The sequence below is a fragment of the Phalacrocorax carbo genome, chromosome 19 (assembly GCF_963921805.1).
Source record: "Phalacrocorax carbo chromosome 19, bPhaCar2.1, whole genome shotgun sequence".
NCBI lineage: Eukaryota > Metazoa > Chordata > Aves > Suliformes > Phalacrocoracidae > Phalacrocorax > Phalacrocorax carbo.
This window is the reverse complement of record NC_087531.1, coordinates 4,899,660-4,919,286: the sequence shown is the minus strand read 5'-3', so window position 1 is coordinate 4,919,286 and position 19,627 is coordinate 4,899,660. Positions and strand designations below refer to the sequence as shown.

At 48.6% G+C, this 19,627-nt stretch overlaps 1 protein-coding gene across 1 annotated transcript; it reads right to left on the bottom strand.

The window, feature by feature from the left end:
* Positions 1 to 11,470: 11,470 nt before the first annotated feature.
* Positions 11,471 to 14,110, bottom strand: LOC135316323 (adenosine 5'-monophosphoramidase HINT1-like). The gene is given in 4 exon segments (XM_064469491.1): positions 11,471 to 11,811; positions 12,651 to 12,755; positions 13,871 to 13,900; positions 13,902 to 14,110. Coding segments are annotated over 4 exon segments (450 nt in total). The 5' UTR covers positions 14,052 to 14,110; the 3' UTR covers positions 11,471 to 11,646.
* Between the last annotated feature and the right edge of the window lie 5,517 nt (positions 14,111 to 19,627).

Genomic DNA, 19,627 nt, shown 5'->3' with positions numbered 1-19,627 from the left:
ACTGTGGTCTCCAGGGGGTATGTAGGTTCCAGTTTATACCCAAAATGTTACTAATTTGAACTACATCTGCCACAAAATGTGGTCCTCTATCAGAGGACATTCCTATTGACACTCCAAATCTTGGTATTATTTCCTTCAGCAATATTTTAACTACTTCTCTAGCTTTGTTGGTGCAGCAAGGGAAAGCTTCTGGCCATCCAGAAAATGTGTCAATCAGCACTAACAAATACCTATATCCATTTTGTCTGGGTAACTCAGAAAAATCATTTTGCCAATAATCTCCAGGAGAATTTCCTTGTTTTGTTACTCCTAAAGGTGGTTTCTTTTGGTTCAGGGGGTTATTTTTAAGACAGATTGGACACTTAGCTACTATGGATTTAACTATTCCTGTCATCCCTACACACACTACAGATGTTTTCAAACTTGAAACCATAGCATCTACACCCCAATGTGTTTGCTCATGCTTTTCTTTTGCAAGTTCTGTCATAACTTGCGGGGTTACTATTACCTGTTTTTCTGGTGTTACCCACCATGCTTCTGTATTTTGTGATGCTTCCAATTGTTCTGCTAATTGCTCATCCAATTTATTGTATCTCAGTTTCAAGTTTGGAATTTTTATCTGTTTTACTGGTACTAGTGCAAGGATACCCTGTTCTGCAGCCTCCTTTGCATCTTTATCTGCCAATTGATTACCTATGTTTACAGCCAACTGACCGAACTGATGAGCTTTGCAATGCATTACCGCCACTTCTTTTGGTTTCTGCACATCTTCCAGAAGTTGGAGAATTTCTTCTTTATGCTTTAGTGATGATCCTTGGGCTGATAGCAGTCCTCTTTCCTTCCAAATAGCTCCATGAGCATGGATCACACCAAATGCATACTTGGAATTGGTCCAAATATTTACCCTTTGTCCTTCTGCCATTCACAGAGCCTGCTTCAATGCCACCAATTCTGCTTTCTGTGCTGAGGTATTTGCAGGCAGTGTCCCTGACTCCAATACCTTGGTGGTGGTAACGACAGCATATCCGGCCATTTGCTTCCCTTCTTGCACAAAGCTTCTTCCATCCGTAAATAATTCCAGATCAGGATTTTCCAGAGGTTCATCTCTCAGGTCTGGTCTGCTGGAATAGATTTGTTCAAGAGCTAGCAGGCAATCATGTTCTAAATTTCCTGTCAGATTTTCTGCTGACAAGAACATTGCTGGATTAACAATTGCTGTGGTTTCTACATCATCTTGTTCCAATAAGACAATCTGATATTTCAGCATTCTGCAGGGGGATAACCAATGACCCCCCTTTTGCTCTAAGACAGTCATTACCATGTGTGGTACATATACCACCATCTTTTGACCCATGGTCAATTTTCAAGATTCTTGGATCAGCAATATTGTTGCTGCCACAGCATGCAAACATCCTGGCCATCCTTTACTCACATTATCAAGTTGTTTGGAAAAGTATCCCACCGGCCGCCTCCAGGATCCCACCCATTGTGCCAGCACTCCAAGGGCCAGATGTTGCCTTTCATGTACAAACAACTCAAAAGATTTGGTCAGATCAGGTAAACCCAATGCAGGGGCCATCATTAGTGCCTTTTTAAGTTCTTTGAATGATTTCTGACAGTCAGGTGTCCAAGTCAAATACCGATCTTTAGATTCTCTTAAAGCCTCATATAGTGGCTTCACATGCAGTTCATAGTTCAGAATCCAGAGCTGACACCATCCAGTCATCCCCAGAAAAGCTCTCAGTTCCTTCGGGCTGCTAGATTCAGGAATTTGACAAATAGCTTCTTTCCTTTCATTTCCTAATTGTCTTTGTCCTTGAGATATCTCAAATCCCAAATAAATCACTGCTCCTTTTCTTTTTTTCCCTATTTGGGCTTTGTTTCTGGAAACTCTGTATCCTCCCTGGCCCAGAAAATTTAATAAGCTGATAGTAATGTCAAAACATTTTTCTTTACTTCCTGCTGCTATCAGAATGTCATCCACATACTGTAACAATATGCCTCTCTCTTGGTTCTGTTTTTTCCATATCTCTAATTCTTTTGCCAGCTGATTCCCAAATATCATAGGGCTATTTTTAAATCCATGTGGAAGTACAGTCCATGTTAGCTGTGCCTTTCGTCCTGTGGCGGGGCTTTCCCATTCAAAAGCAAATATACTTTGGCTTTTTATGTCCAGAGGTATGCAAAAGAAGGCATCCTTCAAATCTAGTACAGTAAACCATTTACGTTCCTCTTTTAAAGAGGTCAGTAAAGTGTATGGATTAGCCACTACTGGGTGTATATCTTGGACTATCTGATTTATAGCCCTTAAATCCTGAACTAGTCGATATTCCTTGCCTTCAGATTTCCTTACTGACAATATAGGAGTATTATATTCTGATTCACATTCCACCAAAAGCCCATATTCGAAAATTTTGTATTAACCCCTCTAATCCTTTTCGAGCCTCCCACTTAATAGGATATTGTTTTGTCTTACCGGCTTGGCTCCAGGTTTTAAAGTTACTTTTACCAGCTCTGCCAATTTAGATCGTCCTGGAACTTGCTCACCCAAACCAAAGGAATTACTGCATTTTCCACTTCTTTGGGAATCTGTTCCTCCCTGGAGGAATCCTGTAACATAAACACTCTCGCCTCTATGGCTTTTGATTCTGGTATTAGTAATTTAATCTCTCCATCTTTAAAAGTTATTTGTGCATCTAATTCACTTAATAGATCTCGTCCTAACAGAGGTAGTGGACATTCAGGCATATACAGAAACTGGTGAGTTACCCACTGTTTCCCCAATTTAAACTTTAATGGCTCTAAGAAAGGCCAATTTTCTTTTTGCCCTGTCGCACCAACATCTACTGATTTATGACTAAATTTCCCTTTACATGTATTCAATACCGAATAAGTGGCCCCCATATCTACCAAAAATTCTATTTCTTTATTCCCTAGCTTCAAGGTAACCAGGGGTTCAGCTAGGGTTGATTCCCCTGGTCTCCTTCATGCCAAGCTACTTCAAACATTTTACCCAAATCTCTAGATTCAGGTCCTTCCAGTTTCTGAAGTTTCTTTCCAATATCTGGGGCTGATTGTCCCATGAATATAGAGGCCAACTGTATTGCTGCTTCTGTTTTTTCTGGGTCCAAATTAGTATATTTTCTAGCAGTCACCTTCAGTCTTTCCATAAAGGCTGAAGGGGACTCATTTAATTCTTGTCTCACTTCAAAAATTTTTAACCAATTTATTGCTTTTGGCATTGCATGTCTTACATCAAATAAAATCCACCTCTGATATCTAGTCAACATTCCCCTGGGTCCTGGTTGATTAGGGTCCCACTTGGGATTTGTAGATGGAAAATTCTGATCCACTGTCCCCTGTAAATTCCCATTAGCATGTGCTCCCTCCACCTGCCTTCTGGCTGTATTCAATACCATTTTCTTGTCAGTTTCATAAAGCAAAGTATCCAATATCACAAGTAGAACAACACTTTTTCAAGTTCTCACCACATTTCCCTCCCTTTAAAAACATTGCCATAGAATTTTGGGGACATATCCCACACTGTTTCTGCCACTCTGGATGATTCCGCAATGTAAAGAACAAATCAACATATGCCACTTCCTCCCGTTTACCTTCCCTTTTTACAAAACAGCATTAATTGCAAGATGGTATTACATTGCGATGTCCCATTTTCTGGCCATTTCTCCCCACCTTCCAACCGATACATTGGCTACCAGTGACTGCAATATTCAATTAATTGTTTCCGAGTCAAAGGATCATCTCCCAGATCTTTCCAATGTCTCAAGATACATCCCAAAGGTGTTCCTTGTGGGATAGGTTTCTTACTCAGAAATGTACCCATTCTCCCAAGAGACTAGTGGGTGTGATTGTGCACTATCACAGGCACTAGTCAGAGGGACCCCAACCCCTGTTGAAGCTCCCTCTGGGATTCTAGCCCCCTACTGGAAATCCCAACCTCCTTGCCTGGGACCCTAGCCCAACCCTGCAAGGCTTTCGCCATGCCTTATAGTCAGGCATTACCTGTGGGGACTCCAACCCTATAGAGGTTCCTCTCAGCACAACGCTGCGTAGCTTTCGCCACATCTTATAAGCAGGCTGGTGGGACTCAAACCCACGTTCCGTTACCCCCTTAAAAGAATGCCTTATTACCTTTCCAGGGGACTTGCTTGGAATTCTTCGGTCCAGGGATCAGAGGTTCTCCCTGAGAATCCCTTGGTGCTGGCTGGAGGTCCCGTGATCCCGCAGATCCATCGAGATTCACAAGCGGAATCCCATCTGGGTCACCAAAACTGTCACCGAAATGGGGAATAAACCTCGTAACACCAATGTAGTGTTAAAAGGCAGGCATTCTTTATTTACGGCACCAGATGCATGGGGGAGCGCTCCTCCTAACATGCATACCTTACACATCTTTCCCATGTGATTTATATAGACCAAAACCATACATGTTCATTTTATCCATACATATTCAATAGTATTCTCTTTGGTGATTGGCACAAACTTGCTCGCTTCACATGTAAATTATTGCGCAGACTCAGTTGTCCTTTCCCATTGTTCTCTTTTGAGTAGGTGGTGTTACTTGGTGTGCTGGTTTTGGCTGAGAAGGGGTTAATTCTCGTCACTGTAGTGCCTGTGGTGGTCAGGGACCTTTCCATCTTCCTATGCTCTGCCACGTGGGCAGGAGGCTGGGAGGGGTGGGGCCATGGCCGGGGCAGATGACCCCAACTGGCCAATGGGATGTTCATTCCATACCATGTGACACCATGACCAAGATATTAACAGTCTGATTACAGAAGGGTATTCCAGAAATTGAGAGGAGAGGAAGGTGGAGGTGCTATTCATTTTCTCCACAAAGTGCCTCTTAGAGGAGAAAAGGGGAAAGGTGTAATTTCTGATTGTCTCCATGAGATGGTTCTCAGAGTACTGGGACAGCAGCATAGGGCACAAATACCAGATTAGGCTCAAGGCCAGTGCTTTTATCCTGGATATACACCAGTCTATGGGAACTATGAGATGCATCCGAGAGTCCTGACGGAATTGGCTGATGTAGTCACTAAGCCACTCTCCATGATATTTGAAAAGTCATGGCAATCGGGTGAAGAGCCTGGGGACTGGAAAAAGGGAAACATTGTGCCCATCTTTAAAAAGGGTAGAAAGGAGGACCCAGGGAACTACCATCCTGTCAGCCTCACCTCTGTGCCAGGGAAGATCATGGAACAGATCCCCCTAGAAACTATGCTAAGGCACATAGAGGACAGGGAGGTGATCCAAGGCAGCCAGCATGGCTTCACCAAGGGCAAGTCAAGTCCTGCCTGACCAACCTAGTGGCCTTCTATGATGGAGTGACTACATCAATGGACAAAGGAAGAGCTATGGATGTCATCGATCTGGACTTCTGTAAGGCCTTTGACACAGTCCCCCACAGCATCCTTCTCTCTAAACTGGAGAGATATGGAGTTAATGGGTAGACTGTTCGGTGGATAAGGAACTGGTGCAGATGACACCAAGCTGAACGGTGCGGTTGACACACCAGAAGGACAGAATGTCATCCAGAGACACCTGGACAAGCTGGAGAGGTGGGCCTGTGAGAACCTCATGAGGTTCAACAAGGCCAAGTGCAAGGTCCTGCACCTGGGTTGGGGCAACCCCCCGTATCAATACAGGCTGGTGGATGAAGGGATTGAGAGCAGCCCTGCTGTCCTGGTTTCAGCTGGGATAGAGTTAATTTTCTTCATAGTAGCTAGTATGGGGCTGTGTTTTGGATTTGTGCTGGAAACAATGGTGATAACGCTGAGGTGTTTCAGTTGTTGCTTAGTAGGGCTCACACTAGTCAAGGACTTTTTCAGCTTCCTGTGCTCTGCTGGGTGCATGGGTAGCTGGGAGGGGACACAGCTGGGACAGCTGACCCCAACTGACCAAAGGGATATTCCATACCATATGATGTCATGCTCAGTATATAAAGCTGGGGGAAGAACAAGGAAGGGGGGAAGTTCAGAGTGATGGCGTTTGTCTTCCCAAGTAACTGTTACACGTGATGGAGCCCTGCTTTCCTGGAGATGGCTGAACACCTGCCTGCCCATGGGAACTGGTGAATGAATTCCTTGTTTTGCTTTGCTTGCACACATGGATTTTGCTTTACCTAATAAACTGTATTTATCTCAGCCCGGGAGTTTCCTCACTTATACTCTTCCGATTCTCTCCCCCGTCCCACCAGAGGGGGAGCGAGCGAGCGGCTGTGTGGTGCTTGGTTGCTGACTGGGGCTAAACCATGAGAGTCACCTATGTACTTATAGAAAAACTACTTCTTCTCTTTGACATCCCTTGCCAGATTCAGTTCCAGTTGGGAATTCCAGCTTTCTTAACCTCAGCCCTGCATGCTCAGACAATGTCTCCGTATTCCTCCCAGTTTACCTGTCCTTGCTTCCACCCTCTGCAGGCTTCCTTTATGTGCTTGAGTTTGACCAGGAGCTCCTTGCTCAGCCACGCAGGCCTCCTGGCACTTATGCCCGACTTCCTGCCCGTTGGGATGGACTGCTCTTGAGCTTGGAGGAGGTGACTCTCCAATATTAACCAGCTTTCTTGGGCTGCTCTTCCCTCCAGGGCCTTACCCCACAGGATGCTTCCAAGCAGATCCCTGAAGAGGCCAGAGTCAGCTCTCCTCAAGTCCAGGGTTGTGAGCTTGCTTTTTACCCTTCTCTCGGGATCCTGAACTCCATCACCTCACAGTCATAGCCACCAAGGCTGCCTTTGACCTTCGCATCCCCCAAGACCCCCTCCTTGTTGGTCAGTAGGAGGTCCGGCAGAGCGCCTCTCCTTGTTGGCTCCTCTATCACTTGAGTGAGGAAGTTGTTGTCAATGCACTCCAGGAACCTCCTAGATTGCTTATGCCCTGCTGTGTTGTCCCTTCAGTAGCTATCGGGGTGGTTGAAGTCCCCAGTGAAGACCAGGGCCTGCAAGCACAAGGCTGCTCCTGTCTGTAGAGGGCCTCATTCGCTTGTTCTTCTTGGTTGGGCGGCCTATAGCAGACACCAGCTACAATGCCACCCTTACCCGTATTCTCTTCAGTCCTTACCCATAACCTCTCAGTCAGCTCATCAGCCATCCCCAGGCAGGGCTCCATGCATTCCAGAGCTGTTCTCTCATGTAAAAGGGCCACTCCCACTCCTCACCTTCCCAGCCTGTCCTTCCTAAAGAGCCTGTAGCCCTCCATTGCAACACTCCAGTCATGGGACCCATCCCGCCACGTCTCTGTGATCCCAACAAGATCGTAGCCCTGCAACTGCACACACATCTCTGGCTCCTTATGCTTATTCCCCATACTGCATGCGCTAGTGTACAGGCACTTCAGAGAGGCACCCCAGCACATTGACTCCCTAGAAAGGGTTGGGGGATTTCTCCGCAACGGTGCCTTGTAGGCACTTCCTTACTTACATGCACATGCTGGAGGCGACCCTGCTTAAGCCCTGTTTGTCTTGATTTTGTGATCCCTTCCTGTCACATCACCCCCTGCCCTTTGCTCATTGACCCTGTCCGTCACTCCCTCACAGGGCTGCTGGTTACTCTCTCCCTCCCCCCTCATTCTTAGTTTAAAGGCCCTCCTAATGAGGTCAGCTATCCTACTGGCAAAAATACCTTTGCCCTGCATAGTGAGATGGATCCCCTCTCCCCCAAGCAGATGCTGATCCACAAACAGGGTCCCACGGTCATAGAACCCAAAACCCTGTTGCCAGCACCAGCTCCACAGCTAATTACTGACCCGCATTATCAGTGCACTCCTCCTCCCACCCTTTCCCCTCACCGGCAGGACTGAGGAGAACACCACCTGGGCCCCCACGCCCTTGACCCCCGTCCTCAGAGCTCTGGGGTCATCGCTAGGGGAAACCTGGTGTGACGGATGCACTCCTCCTGTTTGAACTAACTGAACTTGGGTCCAGGCAGATGCTCAACAAGTAGGCCTAACCAAAGTGTCGTGGTTTAGCCCCAGTCAGCAACCAAGCACCACGCAGCTGCTCGCTCACTCCCCCCTGGTGGGACGGGGGAGAGAATCGGAAGAGTAAAAGTAAGGAAACTCATGGTTTGAGATAAAGACAGTTTAATAGGTAAAGCAGAAACTGCGTGCGGAAGCAAAGCAAAACAAGGAATTCATTCACCACTTCCCATGAGCAGGCAGGTGTTCAGCCATCTCCAGGAAAGCAGGGCTCCATCATGTGTAACGGTTACTTGGGAAGACAAATGCCATTACTCCAAATGTCCCCCCTTCCTTCTTCTTCCCCAGCTTTCTATACTGAGTATGAGGTCATATGGTATGTAATATCCCATTGGTCAGTTTGGGTCAGCTGTCCCACTGTGTCCCCTCCCAGCTTCTTGTGCACCCGGCAGAGCATGGGGAGCTGAAAAAGTCCTTGACCAGTGTAACTGCTAATAGCAACAACTGAAACATCTCCACATTATCACCGCTGTTTACAGCAAAAATCCAAAACACAGCCCCATACTAGCTACTATGAAGAAAATTAACTCTATCCCAGCTGAAACCAGGACACGAAGTTAATCCTACTGTGTGAAGCTATCAGCGAGAACCCAGCACCAAAGCAAACAAACCAGTTTGGCTAGAGACTGGGCTCATAAGCGGCCAAAACTGCATGAACACAGCAGAAAACCTGACTACGAGTCAACCGCTTTACACTCTACATATATGCAGCCATCAGGGTCCATTGAGCTCTCCCTCCATAGCAGCTAGCTGCATGGCAGTGATCTCCCCTTGAGCAGGGATGCCTCTCAAGGTTACCCCTTGAGGCCGAGAGATCACTTACCTGACACCAGGCATTGGTGGGTTAGTAAGTGACTTTTTTTGCACACATGTAACATTTAAGATACATATAGTAAGCTTACGCGATAATCTTTGTCTCCCATACTAACTTGTAGTGTATTAAATAGCAGAGTATTGACTGCCAACCCATCTGCACTTATTAAATATTTTAAATACCTAAATTTACTGATTAGAACTCAGTAAACTAACTACTAGATCACATCTGAGTGATCTCTGACTCTTCTCCTGCGACACCTGGACGGTATCAAAAGCTTCATTGGTGCCCAATTCTCAGCACTGAGTCTCCTTTGCTACTGAAATTTCAGTTAGAGAAGACGGATTGGTACCTGCACTCCAGTCAAATCAACATTCAGCCCTAACCCTTCCTGACAAAAGGGTCAGGAATTACATCTCCAGCCTTACTTATTGTCCTTTTACCCTTCACATCCTCAAGGCATCGCCTTCTCTAAGGCTCTGTTTTAATCAGGTTTAGCAAGACCAAGTTAACCAAGCTCGCATCTACACCATGACCTCTTTATAGCTGTTCCTGGGTTTCCAACACACGCACAAAGCGCATCCAACAGGCTCCGTACATTTTCATCCCTTTGCACGCAAGAGTTCCAGTTCTTTGTCCCTTCTACTGCCAAGTGAGAAAAAAATGGAGTCTAGACCCGTTTTCTCACAAGAACCTCTTATTGCTCAGAAAGAGGGCTTTTTTCACTTGAAATTTCCCCCCCTCAGAGTGACTGGATCCCCAGATATATCCTGACTTTCCTATCTCCAAAACATCCTGTTCCTACCCCAGTCACTATCAGTCTTGAAACGACCACCCCCCCTTCAGCTTCTACATGGAGGAATCTGCCTTTTAGGCTTTGTGATAGGTTGACCTTGGCCAGCTGCCAGGGGCCCACCCAGCTGCTGACAGAGGGAGAAAATAGGATGAAGCTGCTCCAGGAAAAATCCACCTGCCGGATCCATGGGCAGCAGGGAAATACCTGCCCCACACAGGGTTTTGCCCTTTCCTAAATATGTTTTCACAGGGCACCACCAGCTTTGCTGAGTTGCTCAGATTTTACCCATGGTGAGTCCAGTGCCTAGCTGGTTTCTCACAGAAGCCACCCCTGCAAGCAACACCTGTAGCACTGTGTCTAGTTCAGATCCCCAGAATTAAAGAAAAAAAAAAAAGCAGACACACTGGAGAGGGTCTCAAGAAAGGCCATGAAGATGATCAAAGGGCTGGAGAACCTGCCCTATGAGGAAGGACTGTAGGAGTTGAGTCATTTCTCCCTTGGTTATTTATGCACCTGTGTCACCAAACTTCACCTGACTGCTTGGGGATATAGGAAAGATGAAGACGCCTCCCACTGGGCATCTCAGATGCCACAGTAACAAAGTGTTCAAGGGCAACAAAGGATCCCCCTGCTTTCCCATACCCATTTCCCTTTCTTAATAGCCATTAAAGAAGTTTGCTCATAGTGCTGTGCTTTGTATTTGTAGCTAGAAGGGTGTTGATAACACACCAATGTTTTGGCTACTGCTGAGCAATGCTCCCACAGCATGGAGGCTGCCTCTCCAACCACCCCACCCCACAAGTCCAGTAAGCTGTGGGTGGGCAAGAGGCTGGGAAGGGATGGAGCAGGACAGCAGACCCAAATTGACAAAACAAAACAAAACAAAAGATATATCTTCCACTGTGCTATGTAAACACCACAGCTGCCATTCAGACTGATTGTTTGCTCCTGCCATAGCCCTCCTCGCCAAAAAAGGGATATCAACAGGGCCTCATCACACGGCCATTGATAAAGTGCTCTGGCAGGAGTTGGATGCTCCCAATACATTGCACTGTGCCAAAAACACCCCTGTATGGCATGCCTGTAGCATCACATACAGTATTTTCTAAAGTATCAGCAGCAGCCGACACTGGCTTTATGCACATCTGCGTACCACTTCCAAAAAGCTAAGAGTTTGCTTCCTACTGATGCTGAGAAAAGCCGAAATCAGGACTCAATAGTCTGAGCGACTATTAAGCAGGTATTCTTTAGTGGAGTGCTGGATGCACAAAGGATCACTCCTCCTAATGTGAGTGCCTGCACAGGGTTAGTTGCATAACTTATGCAAGTTATACATACATATTCATTAGCTTTCCAAGAAATCATTATCATATGCACATGTCCTTTGCACATGCCTGTTGGTGTCTCCGGGTGATCTTCAGGGGTCTCCGGATGAAGGATATACTCCTCCTCACTGTGTCCGCTAGTTAACTTTTACGCAAACTCAGTTCTGAGATCACGTATATACTGTCCTTGAAGGATGGTCTGTTCTGGTTTAGTGTTTCCTTTGCAGATCCTTATATTTATGGTTCTCACATCTGCTTTTCTAACGTCAGATGTCGTCGTCATAAATTTGTTTAGGACCTTGTCTTGAAGCCTTTATGACTCCCCCAAAGCAACAAGTTTTAGTCACAACAGTTCTAACTCTACCACTACAAGATGCAGGAGACTGCTAAGCAGTTCCAGCGTCACGCTTCATGTGACTGGGCAAATCACTGTCTGTCTATAGAACACTGTTAACAGACTGAAACATTCCACATACATACACTCCGGCGAGACGCCATTTTAACTTGCAGAACTGTTTCCCTCAGTAAGACGCACAAGACAGAGGTGATATCCCCATGCTAAATCTTTATTGTGCAACTGCTGCTCAGAGCTTCTGTTACCTTCCACAGACACACGTCACAAAAAAATTAGACATCAACAGTGGCTAGACTGAAGGGCAACAGACAAAATCCATTCAGTGGCGATTTGAACACACGCAGCAACTCTCGTGGTGCAAAAACCTTAGCCAGGCGGCCAGCCCAACTGACAGCCACCCAGAATACGTAGATGTACGTGACAGACAGACCGCCCACCCTCACACCCTTCATCCACAACCGTCCGGAATCCATTGGTCAGGCCCAGGTGAGCAGCACGCTTCTTGCCAACAATCATTAAATGCCCAAGGCGCTGGAGAAGGAAGCACAAAACCATAAATAAACAAAATTAAAAGCCACACACAAAGAGGGGAGAGGGCAGTTAGGGAAGGAATGAGAGCAGAGAACCACCCACCCAGAGAAACCAGTCAGCCAATTCCTAGCAATTCGACCACTGCGCTTCAAGTTACTGTCTGTCTGCCTGCAACCGACACTTTCCAAGCAAAGCTACAAAGACCAATTATGCATGCTACAAGGGTGGTGGTGGGGGGGGAACCCAAAACCAACAACAACAGAAAAACCAGCTATGCAATTTTTTTCAAGCTAGACAGTAACAGACTACAAAACAGCCACAGAAGCCAAGCTTGTCTCCGGGTTAAAGCCCCCATTATATCTTCAGGCAACATAAGCCATCCTGGTGGAAAATAAGCTTTAGCCTGCCTTTTGCGTGGGTTTACAAAGTCTTTGAACTTGACTTTTATAGCTAAAAGTGAACCACCCAGCACCTCTCAAACAGCTTTGCCCCTCCTCACCCCTGACCTGCCAAAATCCCCAAGCCCTCTTTCTCTGTATTAGAAGAAGTACTACTACCCTTACTCTAAACCACGACAGTAGGCATCAGACTGCGCTCCAAAACAACACTGTGTTTTGCACCAGAAGTACATACCCAGGGACGAGCATTGCTTTAGATCACTACTTTTAGGCAAAAAGCTCAATTCCATTACAAGCTAGAGGCAAAGGATTATAGCGCCAGAAAAAACAAAGTAGCCTACCGTGCCCTATCAAGCGGAAAAGAGGGGATGGGAAAGACTACTAGACTAGGAACTAATTACAGGTACGGTTTAGCGCACAGCAAGCTTCCACGGTACTTACAGATTCACCAGAATCTTCTGCTTCAGATAACATGATGATTGGCTCCTTAGGCACGACTAGGAAAAGCATCGGAGCTTGGGGTGAAAGATCATGGAACGCAAGGCACTGGAGGAAGAGTAGACAGTTAAAACGTAATTGGCTTCAGAGAAAGGTACCTTCAGAGAAACCTACCTTCAAAAGCAGAAGACATCCCTAACTGGTAATCCTCAGCATTTTAATAAAAAATAAATTATACGGGATACTAACTTCAAGTTAATGTCGCACAGGCAACGGCTGCATTTTTCCCCACGGTCCAAGGAGCTCGACCTAGTTCTTAGCACGTTGTGCTGCACCAGCATCCGTGAACCTTGCAAGCATGCTGTTATCACAGTCCCACGTCACCACAGAAACAAGGCCTGGGAAGCTTCTCCAGCCTGCAGGGGGACCGGTCTCTAGACGTACCTTGTTGGTTTGTTTGTTGGTTGTTTTTGTTTGTTGTTTTTGGTTTTAATGAAAAGTAAGAGGAGCTGTAACTCCTTGCTTTCATAAACCGGTGTGGGGGCTCAGAACTAAAGCCTAGCACAGCAGAGGTGTGAAATCGCTAAAATGCTATTACAAGGCACATCGAGACCTGCATTTCTCCTATGCAGAACTAACTCATTACGGTCACTACTCAGACGTTCACTCTTTACATACACACACAGACAGATCTGGAATCCCCGAGGAGACCGACTGCGTGTGCTTAATCTAAGGCTTCCAGACCGCCATCCTACACGAGGTAGGATCACTCCCATCCCTCGGCAGCAAACTTTGCACGACTTGCAGTGCCAAAGGGATATGACGCGGCAAACGCCTGCGCCTGCCGCCAAGTGCGTCACCGCCAGAGGCCCTCCTCTACGCGCGCGCGCGCGCGCACGACACGGTAGGGCTGCGAACCGAGGCGAGCCGGAAAGCACCAGGAACCCAGCGCGGGCCGCGGCAGCCGAGGGGCATGGGGGTGGGGCACCGAAGAAGCGCGATGTTTTAGGGGTGGTGCAGTAGAGAGCGCCACAACCCACAGAGGCCCCGTCCGTCCCCGCTCCCCCACCCACCCGCAGCAACGCCGCCACCCGCCCTGCCGCGCTCACGGGCACCGCGCAACGGGTCCTCGGCTCAGGGTGCCTGCGAGCGCGGGGGGAAAGGGAGGGGAGCGGGGGAAGGGAAGGGAAGAGGAACCGCGCACAGAGCAAAGCCGCGGCTACCTCCTCGTCCTCGTAGATGACGTTGGCGGGGAAGCGCCTTGCCGACGACCTTTCCGAAGACAGTAGTGGCGCCACCAGGCCGGGCAGCCCACGCCCCAAACGATCTCGTCGGCCACGACAACGCCCGTTGTCGCCCCCGCTCTTCCTCCACTCGGCCAGGCCCTCCCTCCGCGGCGCCCATTGGGCCGCCGGATCGCCGCCGGCCGATCCCGCGTCTCGATTGGCTGTCTCGTCTGTCGATTTCACTTGTCCCCGCCCCCTTGGCGAGTCCGCCCTCGCCGACCTGGTGCTTACCGGGGCTCAGGGAGTTTGCGTGCCCTCGGGGCGCGGAGGGATCCGACCTGGGGGTGAAGGGAGAAGGCGCTGGGCGAGTCCGCGGAGGGGTCTGTGTCGTGTGGTGCTCTGACCCTGTGGGCGGGCAACGAGGTCTCAGAAGAGGCTGTCGTAGCCAGAAGCGCTATTTATTGTTATTTATTACCGCATCAAGTCCACCCCAAACGTGCTTGTGGCTTTTTGGTGCTGCTCCCTCCAGTCAAATGCCTGCTTTGGCCAGGGCAGGCCTTAACTTTTCAGAACGTTCTGCAGAACCAACAGAAGTTGCTCTCAATTGTTCCCTGAAAGCCCCACCTCAATTGCAGACGTTTCTAAGCTGCACGCCTCCTGGGACAAAATAAAACAGAAAGCGCGTGTTCAGCACTGGTGGCTTGAGGGCTGGAGGGCAGATCAAGGTAGGATTTGCGCTAAGCTGGGTAGGAGGCTTTGAGAAAAAAAGGCAGTGCCCCCACAGCTGCCCAAAGGTGATCTGTGGTGCCCTGCTCCCCCGGGGATGGCGAGCAATTTGATTGGTCTACACAACTGTACCGGAACATATATAAACCCTGATTTCCTCTATATTGGGCTAAGGATATCCTTAGCCCTCTCTGCGGCAAGGGCGCATTGTCGGCTCGTGTTCAACTTGGTGTCCACCGGGAGCCCCCCGCGCCCTTTTCTGCAAAGCTGCTTTCCAGCCGGTCAGCCTCCAGCATGTGCTGGTGCATGGGGTCGTTCCTCCCCAGGCGCAGGACTTTGCACTTCCCCTTGTTGAACCGTACGAGGCTCCTGCCTGCCCATTTCTGCAGCCTGTCGAGGTCTCTCTGGACGGCAGCACAACCCTCTGGTGTATCAGCCACGCCTCCTGGTTTCGTATCATCAGCAAACTCGCTGAGGGTACAGCCTGCCTACCCATCATCCAGATCGTTAGGTAGGATGTTGAACAGGATCGGACCCAGCACTGACCCCCGGGGTACACCGCTAGTTACTGGCCTCCAACTCGACTTCATGTCGCTGATCACCGCCCTCTGGGCCCAGCTGTTCAGCCCAGTTTTCAATCCACCCCGCTGTCTGCTCATCCAGCCCATACTTCATCAGCTTCTCTATGAGGATCTTACAGGAGACAGTGTCAAAAGCCTTCCTGAAGGCTAGGTAGGCAATGTCCGCTGCTCTCATCTACCAAGCCAGTCGTTTCATCACAGGTTATCGGGCCGGTCAGGCATGCCTCCCGCCCTTGGCGAATCCATGCTGACTATTCCTGATGACCCTCTTCTCCTTCACGCACCTGGGAGTGGTTTCCAGGATTAGCTGCTCCATCACCTTCGCAGGGATCGAGGTGAGGCTGACCAGCTCGTCGTTCCCCGGGCCCTCTTTCTTGCCCTTCTTGAAGAGAGGGGTGACATTTGCATTCCTCCAGTCCTCAGGCACCTCTCCCAATCACCACGATCGAGCAAAGATTATCGAGAGCGGCTTCACAATGACATCTGCCTGCTCTCCCAGCGCTCATGCGCGCATCCCATCAGGGCCCGTGGACTTATGTACTTCTGGTTTGCTTAAGTACTCCCTGACCAGATCCTCTTCTACCAAGGGTACATCCTCCTTGCTCCAGACTTTCCCCCTGGTCTCTGGGGCCCGGGATTTCCAAAGGCTGGTCTTGCTAGCAAAGACTGAGGCAAAGGAGGCATTCAGTCATAGAATCAGAGAATGGTTTGGGTAGGAAGGGACCTTTTAAAGATCATCTAGCCCAACCCCTCTGCAATGGGCAGGGACATCTTTCAGTTGCTCAAAGCCCCGTCCAACCTGACCTTGAACACTTCCGACGATGGGGCATCCACAACTTCTCTGGGCAACCTGTTTTACAGTGTCTCACCACCCTCGTTGTAAAAAAAAAAAAAAAAAAAATTAAAAAAATAATTCTTCCTTATTTCCAACCTAAACCTACCATCTTTTAGTTTAAATCCCTTACCCCCTGTCCTGTCACTACAGGCCCTGGTAAAAAAGTCTCTCTCCATCTTTCTTATAAGCCCCCTTTAAGTATTGAAAGGCCTCAATGAGGTCACCCAGGAGCCTCCTCTTCTCCTCAGCCTTTCGTCACAGGAGAGGTGTTCCGGCCCTCTGACCGTTTTCGTGGCCCTCCTCTGGACCTGCTCTAATAGGTCCACGTCCTTCTTGTACTGGGAACCCCAGAGCTGGACGTGGTACTCCAGGTGGGGTCTCACGAGAGCAGAGTGGGAGAATCACCCCCCTCGACCTGCTGGCCACGCTTCTTTTTACGTGGCCCAGAATTTGATTGGCTTTCTGGGCTGCAAGCGCACGCTGCCAGCTCACGTCCAATTTTTCGTCCACCACTATCCCCAAGTCCTTCTCTGCAGGACTGCTCTCAATCCACTCGTCACCCAGTCTGTACTGATATTGGGGACTACCCCGACCCAGGTGCAGGACCTTGCCCTTGGCCTTGTGGAACTGCATGAGGATCACACGGGCCCACTTCTCCAGCCCGCCAAGGCCCCTCTGGATGGCATTCCTTCCCTCTGGAGTATCAACTGCAACACTCAGCTTGGTGGCATCCGCAACCTTGCTGAGGGTGCACTCAATACCACTAGCTGTGTCATTAGTGAAGATATTAAACAGCATCGGTCCCAGTACGGACCCTTGAGGGACACCACTCGTTACTGCTTTCCATTTGGACATTGAGCTGTTGATGGTAACTCTTTGGATGCAGCCATCCGACCAATTCCTTATCCACCAAACAGTCCTGCCCTCAAATCCATCTCTCTCCAATTCAGAGGCAAGAACGTTGTGGGGGACCGTGTCAAAGGCCTTACAGAAGTCCAGGTAGAGGGCATCAGTTGCTCTTCCCTTGTCCACTGATGCAGTCACTCCATCGCAGAAGGCCACTAGAGTAGTCAGGCACGATTTGCCCTTGGTGAAGCCACGGTGGCTTTCTGCAATCACCTCGCTGTCTTCCCTATGCTTCGACATAGCTTCCAGGAGAATCTGCTCTGTGGGAAACTCTAGCCCGGGAACGGCTAGCAGAAAGCGGGCATTGAAGTAGAAGGACAGGCTCAGGGTCGGAGCGACCTTGGGCCCAGCTGTTGTTGACCGGTAAAGGAGTGTGAGAAACAAGTAACTGCTAATTGCAAGGCTGAACACAAGAGATAAGCATGGGAGGAGTTGGCATTTACCTCCCAGCCAATGATGAGCTGCGCTTTTGCAATATGTATGAGCTAATTAACGAACGGTATAAAAGATATTTGCTAATTGCCAATAAACGAGACTTGATGATCATCATCGGATGGTGCCTGTCTCCCGCTGGTTTTCCGTCAAATGGTGACCCTGACGTGATACCACGGACGGTCCAGCGTAGGGTTCGAGTCCTGCAAGCAGAGGGACGGCAAAACAGACAGCGCAGCTGGTCTGCGTACCCTGGGCGACCACATAGGTGGGCTCAGTCTGCGTGCCCTGGGCGACCACATAGGTGGGCTCAGCCGATACGTGCTGCCGAGACCTTGGGAGCTGCAACGGCGCCGACGAGCACAACGCAGAGGCAAGCAGCATATGATTTCTTTACATCCCTCTTAGAAAGGCGTAGCATTAAGGGTATAGATCTACGCAAAGAACTACCATTGCTCATAAGCTGGGGATGCGAGAAAGGACACTTTAGTAACCCACACCTGAAAAGGATTATTTCGGATACAGCAGCGAGAGACGGAGATGCACTGGCCGACGGCGGCCAGGGGGCAAAGAGGAGTCGATTTATGCATCATTTCTGATACGTCCCGACCCTCCGGCCTGGATCCAACCTCGGGATTCAAGAGGGGATCCGCTTTCCGCAGCTGAAGCTAACCCGGGAGCGAGAGCCGTACAAAGACGCTGATTTTCCTCACATCGGGCGATGGAGGTCGAGGTAGCTTTCGAATTATTAAAGCGCTTTTTAGAAAAGCGGGGAGTAAGTCAGTTAAAAGACTTGTCAGGATTAGTTGCAGTGGGTAAAGCGAAAGAGTTTTTTAAAGAACCGGAGTCGATTTTTGAAGTAGAGGAGTGGGGAGCCTATGGTGATTGTTTGTGGGATTGGGTGATAGATGACGATAAGACAGCGGAAAAGTTAATGAAACCTTGGCGGGAAGTGATTAACTGTATGAAAAAAATATAAAACTGAAAAAAGATTAGCAACAGCCGCCTCTGATCGGCTAGACAGCTGTGACCCCAATGCTGGAAAGATTGGAATTAGCTTAGACAATCTCTCACCTCCCTTCTCGGGGATCCCAGTTGTCGTACCTCGAAAACCCCTTATTCCCCCCCCTCCCTCCCCTGATAAATCTACATCTGTAGAAACTAGCAGAGGAGGAATAAGCTTGGGAAAGGGAGGTGAAGATATTGAAAATTTATGTGATGTAGTCTCTCCGGTGAAGGAAAATAAGCCGAGCACGCTGTCTAGTCACCGTTCTGTGCCTGCTGTGCGTAGCCAGGTTGACTGGCGAAAAATCGGGTTAGAGGCATTACAGAACGGGGACCTAGAGACTGCCGATTTGTTAGCTCAGGCTTTCCCTGTCATCTATCAACCGGACCCTGCTAACAATCAAAATTTATTAGCACACCATAATCCTCTTGATTGGAAAATTTTTATGAAGGGCCCATTGCTGCGTCAATGTGTTATGGAAAACTCCAACCATACTACTAAAAGCATTTTAATTACACTTCCCCTAGACGCAGGCATTGAGGTGATGCTTGAACGCATGAGTCGGGTACCTCCCGGCCCCCGAGCTATGTTAGTTGAAGCATTGAGGGAAGTTAGGCAAGGAATGGTACACGTTCAGCAACAAGTTTGTGCCGCTCTCGCCCCATTGGGTCCAGCCAAAAACTCTCAACAGTAACCAAAGAGGGTCACTGCCACATGGACTTTCCCAATCCCACTGACATGGCTCACAGAAGAGCCAGTATGGGTCGGGCAGTGACCGCTCAAACGGGAAAGTCTACAACAAGCCTGTATATTAATAAAACAACAATTAGATCAAGGACATCTCAAGCTGTTACATGATCTACGGGCAGTAAATCAGCAAATGCAAGCGATGGGGGCTTTACAGCCTAGCCTTCCAAATCCAGCCATGCTACCAACTGACTGGCATTTACTAATTATTGACTTAAAGGACTGCTTTTTTACTACAAAGCTGCATCCTCAGGATACCCAGCGATTTGCATTTACATTACCGGCAATCAACAGAGAGGGTCCTGACTTACGCTTCGGATGGACAGTATTGCCACAAGGCATGCAGAATAGCCCTACTCTGTGTCAACTCTTTGTAGATGCTGCATTGAAAGAAGTGAGGCAGCAATGGCCGGACGCTATAATTTACCATTACATGGATGACATCTTGTTTGCGCGAGTACAGCCTTTCTCAGCACAGCAAGAATTATATTTACAGCAACAGCTCCAGCTACACGACCTAG